Consider the following 10,321-nt stretch of genomic DNA (forward strand, 5'->3'; position numbering starts at 1 on the left):
GGAAACTCTTAATTGTAGGTAGACTTGTTTAATGGGGGCTTAATGTTGATTCTGTGTGTTTACTATCTGACCGTCAGATGGAATCTAGAGATAGCATGCTGATTGCACATATGGATGAACATGTTACGAGACAACGACATATGAAAGCAATAACAACAAAAAGAAACAATACACAATTTTAAATGGGAAATTCTCAACGGGGAAAAAATGTCACGGCCAATCACCAACTCTTTATTTCTAAACGAAAGATTATTACAGGATACATAATTATACGGAAAAATCATGTATATATCTGCGAACCCTCCTGCAATCCTCACAGTCAGGTCCACAAACTTAATGGAACAAACAGGAATGCAACGCCACTTACAGGTGATTACTAATGGGAGAGGAAGATTACAAGCCTCAGAGGTGTTTCAGATGGTTTATGCAGAAGCTTGTCAATTGTCATGCTATTTGGCTGGAGAGAAATCAGAGGATTTTTTAAAAGAATAGCAAGGATGTTGAGTTTACTGCCAGAGACATTGCGTATTCTTGCAACATTTGAGAATCACCTGGATTAAGATCACTAATTCAATTTTGGCTCTTGTAATCTCTATGGTTGATTGTTAGGTAATTAGTTGAGTACAATAACTGAGAATAGAAGAAATCCTCCCTATGAGGTGTGTTCCTATTCTCACTGTCTCTTTTGATCATTTGTTTTAAAAGAGTTTGCTGTGATAGCTTCAGCTAAGTTTTGTAAGTTACTTCTTGGTAATTAATAAAATGTTAGTTTACTTTGAAAAATAATATTCAGACCCAGTGACTAATTTATTGAGAGATCTATATTCAATCCAGTAGCATTTGGTCTAGAATAGTTGGTCACTTGGTCGTACCGAAAATATAAGAATAAAACTTGGGACTAGTATAAGCATACTTTTTTGCTTTGAGATAAACCTCCTGATCTACTTAAATAGTTTTAAATTTTTACTTCCTCTTTTGAGCAAAATAATGATCACCAAATTACATCCTGATGAAAACAATTACAATAAACTGTAAATCAATCCATGTTTAATGTCTAAACTAAGAAATCCTTAAACTCATGCTTTCCAACTGAACTAAGCTACATTGGTACTAGGTAGTGACTAGTGATTGCAGGCCAAGCCAAGTGTGGAAACTTTCTCTTAATTATGTTATTGATGAATGATGAATTAATTGGGTATTACATGGAAGAAAATCTCATATCCAATTTCTATGCATCTTAGGAAGAAACTTGTATACGGTAAAAATCGGAAATATGTTAGAACCGGTAAGACCAGAGATCGAAGGAAAAGAGAGAAGATCATCATCTGGTCCGATTTCTCCATAGCCGAATTGATTGTGGCCGTTGGTCCGTTTGACCGGGGCCGTTGGTCCGAATTGATCGTGGTCGTTGGTCCGTTTGATCGTGGCCGTTAGTCCGTTTTGATCTTGGCCGTTAGTCCATTTTGGTCATGGCCGTTAGTCCGTTTGATCGTGGCCGTTAGTCCGGGAGATCCGTTACGCGGTTGCCACGTGTCGATAGCGTCCTGCCATGCTCAACTGCCAATCGTATGGGTGTCAGACCGTACGGCCAACCTAACCCACTCAGAGTTGTCCTTTCTCTTATTTTTTAATGATTAGTATTGTATGAAGCCCATAGAGGCAACAATATAAATAGAGCTCATCCCTCTCCTTTAAGGGGGTTGGCTTCTTCATTTTCCAAGAACACTTGTAATAGAAAAACATATATGCAATCTCTCTCAAATATCGGACTCGGTCCATAACAATTATTTTCATTTCCATTGTGCTTCTTCAAACAAGTATTGCATGTCATTTAGCAACACTAATACACTTCATCAACTACTTTGCTACATAACGTTCATATACCTCATTTCCCTACGATATATTGAGATCCAAGCACATATCCTATACCCACTTACAAATTCAATTGATTATCCAAATTCGGGGTAAACAGTTTGGCGCCCACCATGGGGCTAGGATAATAGTGGTCTTTGATCTTCATCTCTACCTTACCCATCAAAATCAGAAACATCTACTGTCCGTCTCTGAAAAAACGGACCAAATGGCTAACAGTGGTCACGTCAACAACAACGAGATCGTGGCCGAAAATGAAGGCAGCGGGCCACGAGGATTGCCAAACCCCACTGACCCTTTAAATACTAACAATTCAATTACTTTGTCAGGGACACAAGTCCGGAAAGAACCGGATACCCCGAATGATAATATTGACTTGCGTTTAATTTTTGAAATGTTGCAGGAACAGAGAGCGGCGATTGCCGAACAGGGAATCGCAATAGCCCAGCTGCAAAACGGAAGAGATAAAACGACCCCGGAAAAGGCGAAGAGTGTTGCTGAACCCAGAAGAGATGAGGCACGGATGGTTGAAAGCAATGGCTCCGGAGCTGGTCCATCCACCCAGGTTCTGAGAATGCTCGAAACGTTGGCGAAACGGGTGGACTCGACCGAAAAAAGGGTGGAGACATACAACTCTCGGGTGGATCAAATCCCCGGGGCTCCGCCTATTTTGAAAGGGCCGGATTCAAAGAGGTACATCCAAAGGCCTTTTCCTCCGAGTGCAGCTCCGAAATTGATCCCGAAGAGGTTCAAAATGCCGGATATCCAAAAATATGACAGCACAACGGACCCTCACGAACACGTGACCTCATACGCCTGTGCTATAAAAGGCAATGATATGGAAGAGGATGAAATCGAATCCGTGTTGCTGAAAAAGTTCGGGGAAACTCTGTCAAAAGGAGCATTGACTTGGTACGATCATCTGCCCGAGCATTCAATCACTTCTTTCGAAATGCTCGCCGATGCCTTCATAAAAGCACACGCCGGAGCCAAAAGGTGTAGGCTCGAAAGGCGGATATTTTCCGTATAGCCCAAAGAGACGAGGAGCTATTGCGTGAATTTGTCAACCGGTTCCAAAGGGAACGAATGGAGCTCCCCCCGGTTCCGGAGGAATGGGCCGCACAAGCTTTCACAAAGGGGCTCAATGTTCGGAGCTCGACGGCTTCGTTCAAATTAAAGGAAAGCTTGCTGGAATACGAGGCTGTGACCTGGGCGGATGTCCATAACCGATACGAGTCAAAAATTCGGATAGAGGATGACCAACTCGAGCTTCCCCCGGGGCCCGTAAAAATGAACAAAAGGTCGGAGAGATCACGAAAGAATTACGAACCAGAGGCCGGACCATCGAGGGAAAGGTATTGGCCATACTCTCGAAAACCAAGCTTCAGGTCGGAAAAATCAAGGGATGGCCCGAGTCATTTCTCCGGGCGGGGGTGATAAACGGGCCGAGTCCTCGGTTCAGGTATACCACCGAGGAGTCAAACGAGGAGGCCACGACTGTGAAACTCGATCTCATGGATGAACTTCGCGAAAACGCGTTGGTCCGTATTGCAGCCCAGAAGCAGAGAATGGAAAGGTACTACAATCGGAGAGCCAATTTTTTACATTTCTAAGTTGGGGACTTGGTGCTTCGGAAAGATACCTTGAGCACCAAGAATCCCAACGGAGGAAAACTGGGTCCGAACTGGGAAAGACCGTACAAGATAACCGAGGTAACGGGCAAAGGATCGTATCAGCTGGAATCCGTGGACGGGCAGCGATTGTGCAACAACCGGAACGTGGCTCATTTGAAGGGATATTACTGCTAAGGTATGGACACCTCATGTTTAACCTTTTTCTTTTTGCAGGAAGTCAAGTACCGGATAAAGTTAGGATCTAGGTCTGAAAATGCGTGTTGCACTCTTTTCCTTAGTACGGTTTTGTCCCAAAATGGGTTTTTCGACAAGGTTTTTAATGAGGCAACAAGTACAACGTGTTACTTAACAAAAATAAGGACAAACGGCCGGGAACTCGGGGTCACGGCCTACGAGTGGGGGCTTGATAGCGCTCGCCTGATCTTGCAGCTCAGATAAGCACTAGGGGACTTATACCGACATCGAGGTTTACCCCGGTTAATGGAAAACGGAGGAGCTCAACAAATCAAGACCGGACCTTCTGCATTAGGTTTCGGTGTAAGGACCAAACAATCAAAATGAATCGTGTCCCCCCAATATTTGCTACGGCAAAATCAAGACCGGACCTTGTGCATTAGGTTTCGGTGTAAGGACCAAACGATCAAAATGAATCGTGTCCCCCCAATATTTGCTACGGCAAAACCAAAACCGGACCTTCTGCATTCGGTGTCGATGAAAGGACCAAACGATCAGAATGAATCGTGTCCAAACAGTATTAGCTACGGCAAAAGCAAAAGGAAATAAAATTCTCGTATCTTGTACAAATACTTGCAATACAAAAATCATCGAAAGTTCGGATAACGATATCTCGGGTGTCTTCTTGTTAAAATACTCTACTCCGATGATTGTCGCCATATTTCGGCATTACTTCATTCGTATACCCTATTCCGGGCACTACAATCGAAATTCAATAAAGGCAACAAGGTCATAGTGAACCGAGCTAAAATCGTTAACCCCTCAAACGGGGACTGTTACATCGAAATTTAGCTAAGGCTGAGATTCAGGTGTCCGAAAAAATACTGGCCCTAAAAAATAGCCGAAAAATACCAGCCCTAAAAATGCCCATCGTGATTCAGAGACGTCTGAATTCACAAAGCATAAGATAAGTCCCACGGGCAAAAACTCCATCAAATTCCCAGACAAAACATACCGGATGAAGAGAAAAGCCGATATTCAGGCACAGCGCGGAATAATGACTCCGAGTCTGCTTGTCCTTAAATCGGACCGACAACTCAGGCGAAGGTCATAACATATATTCAAGCAAAAGAATAAAGAAAATCAAGAACAATGTGTGTTCCATTTATACGAAGGTCTTTACACCGGAAACCCCTACAAAAGCAAAAAACAAAAGGCTAAGTACAACCCCTGGTCTATCCGGTATGGCTGGATCCGGAGTGTTTGGACATTGTCCGCTCGGAGTCGTGGGAGTCAGTCTCGAGGGCTCTCTTAGCTTCTTCTTCGACCCTCTTAGCCTCAAGTATCAGGGCCGGAAGATCCGCAAAACCATGCCCGGCTTGCTCAAGGGTGATCCTCCGAGACTTCCACCGTTCATAATACAAGCGATGAACCAAAGGGATAAACGGTTAAATCAACAACAAACTTGAGATGGAAGATGATTAGAGGTGATGAAATGAAGAGAGAATAGAGTGAAGTGAAGAAAATAAAATGGAGGAAGAATGAAATGAAGGCGTGATTCATCCACTTCCCGTTACTCCGATAAAACTACGGTCCGGAAAGTGTGGGGGCTATCTGTATACGGTAAAAATCGGACATATGTTAGAACCGGTAAGACTAGAGATCGAAGGAAAAGAGGGAAGATCATCATCTGGTCCGATTTCTCCATAGCCGAATTGATCGTGGCCGTTGGTCCGTTTGACCGGGGCCGTTGGTCCGAATTGATCGTGGCCGTTGGTCCGTTTGATCGTGGCCGTTAGTCCGTTTTGATCTTGGCCGTTAGTCCGTTTTGGTCATGGCCGTTAGTCCGTTTGATCGTGGCCGTTAGTCCGGGAGATCCGTTACGCGGTTGCCACGTGTCGATAGCGTCCTGCCATGCTCAACTGCCAATCGTATGGGTGTCAGACCGTACGGCCAACTTAACCCACTCAGAGTTGTCCTTTCTCTTATTTTTAATGATTAGTATTGTATGAAGCCCATAGAGTCAACAATATAAATAGAGCTCATCGCTCTCCTTTAAGGGGGTTGACTTCTTCATTTTCCAAGAACACTTGTAATAGAAAAACATATATGCAATCTCTCTCAAATATCGGACTCGGTCCATAACAATTATTTTCATTTCCATTGTGCTTCTTCAAACAAGTATTGCATGTCATTTAGCAACACTAATACACTTCATCAACTGCTTTGCTACATAACGTTCATATACCTCATTTCCCTACGATATATTGAGATCCAAGCACATATCCTATACCCACTTACAAATTCAATTGATTATCCAAATTCGGGGTAAACAAAACTTATTTGTAAAATCAACTTCAACACTCTAAAGTGCTTTTCTATAATTATTATGCTTATCAGCTATTCACAAAGCTGGACAGATAAAACATTTCTATGCATCTTAGGAAGAAACTTACTTGTAAAATCAACTTCAACACTCTAAAGTGCTTTTCTATAATTATTATGCTTATCAGCTATTCACAAAGCTGGACAGATAAAACATTTCAAAGCTGGACAGCAGAACCATGAAGAAGAAGAAGAAGAAGAAGAAGAAGTTTGTCTGCAAGGAGAGAAATAAAATCATCTCATCATCTTCTTTTTTTCCTTTTTTTCTGTAGCATTGGAGCCAAGAAGGTCAAATATGTGCATAAAGTTTTAGGGGATACTGCAGAACAGGAAATGGCGAAGGCCGAAGGGGTTTATCTTTTTTTCTACTTCAACTCAAATATTGTTCTAACGCCTACTAGAGAACTTCAAATTCTTCATTCAGAAATTACAAAAATTTGCACTTGGACTACATTTGAAGCCCTTTTGCTATGTTCATCTTTACTTCACAAAAGAGGAGTGAAGAAGGGGTGGTGGCGGTATAGGGGAAGTTGATACAAGTTTCAAATTTACCTAAGATACATAATTCCTTTTTTTTTTCTCTGAATAAGATAGCCTCCCTCTTCCCTGCATACTCCGGCATCAGAGGGTGATGATATCAACCATCTTAGACCCCTTCATCATCAGAAGCCTCTTCCAATCTCTCAAGGAAATCTTTTTGGATAGTTTTCTGGACAGTAGAAGGATTAAAATGGATGCCATCTCTCGACGCTTCTTCAAATTTTATCCATAGTTCTTTCTTCAAAGTGTTCTCACCAGGATGCTTTCCCTTTACAAGAATGCTCTTGCATTCTGTCATCATGGGAGTGCTTTCAACTATATCTAATTTGCCACCAGTTTCTGTTCCCAAAAGAAAGAAAGAAAGAACAATAAATATCAGAATGATCATGTTAATGAAAACCAAATAGAAACATCCAGATTGCATGTTTAAAATTTTTTCAGAAAAGGAAGATCTTGAATATCATTTTTGCATTTTAAAAGATCTTGAATATCATTTTTGCATTTTTTTGGCAGTGGGTACTCACCAGCTGCAGCAGTCAACGGTTCTTCCACAGGTGGCTCCATCAGAACACAAGTCTTAGGTGGTGAAAAAAGCAAGTCTGGTGATTCATCATCTACCACCTTCCCTCCGTTTGTCAAGTTCTGATTTAATCTGATTCCAAATAGCTCTGGATACTTCATCGACAAATGTTCAGCAGCTTCAGAGCTGGAGGATTCTGAATCCTCCTCAGACATGCTAGAAAAATGACGTGAAACAGGAAACGGTGTCATTTTATAAGCCCCATGCTTGTCCCTACAGTTGTACTCTGATGAAGGTTCAAGAAGTACACAGGTCTTCGGCGGTGACATTTTCAAGCATGGAGTCATTACTAGTAGTGACGAGCTGTCAATTTGTGAAAGTTTTACAGGCGAAATAAGATCACTTTTCCGGGTGACCTCATTGATGGTCATATCATTATCAGAAACTTTGTTCGGAATTGACTTCACTTCATTATTTACATCATCAGAAAGGGACAGTGGTTGACTAGCCATAGATTTTGTATTCTCAAGAGTACCATCTTCCATATTTCCCGTGATATCAAAAAGAGGGTGTTGCTGGACATTCGTATTTGATGTATACTTATCAAACTTTTTAGAGGATTCCTGGCATTTGGATGAGAGCACTTTGCGAAGAGGCAAAGGTGTGAGCAGAAAAAGTTGTCTGCCACTCTCGGTCGTACAGCCTGCCCGCCAGGACACAAGGGGTGATGGGGAAACTAGTGAATCCCACTTGGATTGGTCAGGGCTATCAACAGCATCGCTTATATTATCAGCTACCACGGGAACTTCCTCACTAATTCGAGACTGTTCAGGTGGATAGTCAGGCCTCGTGGATAGGTCAGAAAGGGCTTTCTGGAATTTAGGAACCCATGGCTGCATTTGTCAACAGAAAATATATGTAAAATACGGTGCAATGAAAGACTCTAATGAACGAGCAGAGAATATGACAGAAAAAAGAGAACCTTCAAAGAAGCTTGCATTTCAGACAAGACATGTGCGAAAGATTCAATTTCCTTTCCACTCTTCTTGCCTCCTAGTTTGAGCACTTTAACAAGTTCATCAATCTGCAGTTGATCATGAAAATAAAGATGTCATTAACCTCTTTATTAAAACATTGAAGTTGATACAGGGAAAACAAACTTCAAACAATTAGTATCTGTTACAGTTCGAGCAAGATGTAAATATGCTCGTTTGAGTGTAAAGCACTTGTGAATGCAAAATGCTTATATGTCAGGTAAAGATGACCACAAGGTAAACTCCTAAATCTAAGTAATGTCAAAAGAGATTGAGCTCTTTGCTGATGATGGTTAGGGGAAAAAGGATAAAAAGGAAAGCAGGAAGGGTCTAACTTTTTCACACGAGTCTTCAATTTTGCTCCATTTAGCAGAGTAATAGGTCCAACAACTGACATTCATCGTATGATTTTGAGGTAACCCTATGAATTTCCTAAAGAACATCAATAACAATTACGTTTCAATTCCAAGCAAATTGGGGTCGGGTCGGCCATTTGAATCCTCCCAAGATTATAAAAAGTTAGTTTCTCTAACACTAGAACTCTAAAAGTTCTCTACATTTTCAAATGGCATGTAAGTCTCTAACATGAGTCAAAGACTCCTATGAATATTGGATCCAATGAAATGTACTAACATGACTATAACTTAATCCCAACTAATAGGGATTGCCTGTGCAGATCTATGGATTTCCTAAAGAGCATTAACTCGAAATAAAACAACCTTATCCCAGCACCAAGAATTAGCTACGTTATCCCTCTCTTCCCGCAACTTTATCAAGGATCCCTAAAATTTCCGTTCATTTGTAGACTCATCTGTGGCAGCAGTAGCCAGTAACAGCAGGCAGAGACACTCAACTGACAAGTGCTAAGACACGAATTTCTAATAAACAATGTGAATTCCTGGTGACAATGAATAAAGTTCCGTGACAATGCATAAACTGATCAAAAGCGCCTTTGGGTTGCACTTAGAAGTACCCAAACTGGTGACAGAGACGAACTTAACACTTCCTGGGGCAATGTAAGTCACTCACTACAAAATTGGGGCAATCTGAAGAAGTTTAAAAAATCAAGTGAAATTACAACTGCACTACTTATAATATACGACACAAATCATCTATGGCTGTGTAACAAAATAATTCAAGTTTAATAAGTAAACAAAATCCTCGTTTGGTTAGCTATATGAATCACAAGAGGCATTCCACTTCCACATTGATTGTCTCCCACAACCCCCACCCCTACTCCACTAGTATTTGTCTAGATTATACACAAATGCTTTAAGGATAGTATTTTTTTACTTACGTACCGAGCACAAGAAAATATGTAAGAACCCCACTTATTTTCCAAGAAAACATTTTCCTTCATACTGAACGCACCCTAAATCTACCTAATTGAATACTTGTTGAATTATTGAGAAGGAAAATTATACTTAGTCCAAGACAAGAATTAAAATTACCTGATGAATGACGGAGGAGAAGTCGGAGCGAATAAGAAGAAGACGATCGACAACATTATGTTCGTTTTGGAGCTTCTTGGTTTTGAAGGAAGTAGTTGCTAATGGCTTTACATTATTTGAAGAATTAGAAACATCTCTTAGTGGTTTTCTTGTGGATCTTAATTTCCCGGCGGTGTTCTTCAAATTGTTCATTGGCATATCTCTGCCCTCGCCCAACGGTAATTTTCTTGCTTCTTTGAATTTGAATTTGTTTTCGGGCTTTTGGGAATTGAGATGATTTATATGGGTCGGTTTGTCTCAAAGCAATCCGACTAATATACAGGGGTCATTGGCACTTTTGCCCTTATTTTGTGTTGGTATTTCATTTTTGCCCCTCAAAGCAAAACCATTTCGAAGCACACAACTTATGTCCTGCTAAGCATAAATTCAATTTTTTAGCACGAAAATTAAAAATCACCCCATTTAACAGACAAAAATTAAGGACCAATCCATTTGAAGGGAAAACCGTGCAATTTTTTTCTCGGTTTGTTTTGGTGAAATTCCTAAATGGACGAACCCATTAGAGGTGTGTGTATATTAATGAAATTAGGAAGTTTCAAATAATATAAACATGTACTCCCTCCGTCTATTTTTATTTGTCCATATTTGCACATCCATTAGAAGAAATAAATAAAAAGACAATTTTATTATATTACCCCAAATTATTATAAA

At 40.8% G+C, this 10,321-nt stretch overlaps 1 protein-coding gene across 1 annotated transcript; it reads right to left on the minus strand.

The window, feature by feature from the left end:
* Window positions 1–6,287: 6,287 nt before the first annotated feature.
* LOC132602383 (uncharacterized) lies at window positions 6,288–9,878 on the minus strand. The gene is made up of 4 exons (XM_060315256.1): window positions 9,611–9,878; window positions 8,108–8,209; window positions 7,130–8,018; window positions 6,288–6,944 (listed from the first exon to the last, which is right to left on the minus strand). The coding sequence occupies exons 1-4, from the start codon at window positions 9,806–9,808 to the stop codon at window positions 6,712–6,714; spliced, it is 1,422 nt and encodes a 473-aa protein (XP_060171239.1). The 5' UTR covers window positions 9,809–9,878; the 3' UTR covers window positions 6,288–6,711.
* Between the last annotated feature and the right edge of the window lie 443 nt (window positions 9,879–10,321).

The sequence above is a fragment of the Lycium barbarum genome, chromosome 7 (assembly GCF_019175385.1).
Source record: "Lycium barbarum isolate Lr01 chromosome 7, ASM1917538v2, whole genome shotgun sequence".
In the NCBI taxonomy this organism is placed as follows: Eukaryota; Viridiplantae; Streptophyta; class Magnoliopsida; order Solanales; family Solanaceae; genus Lycium; species Lycium barbarum.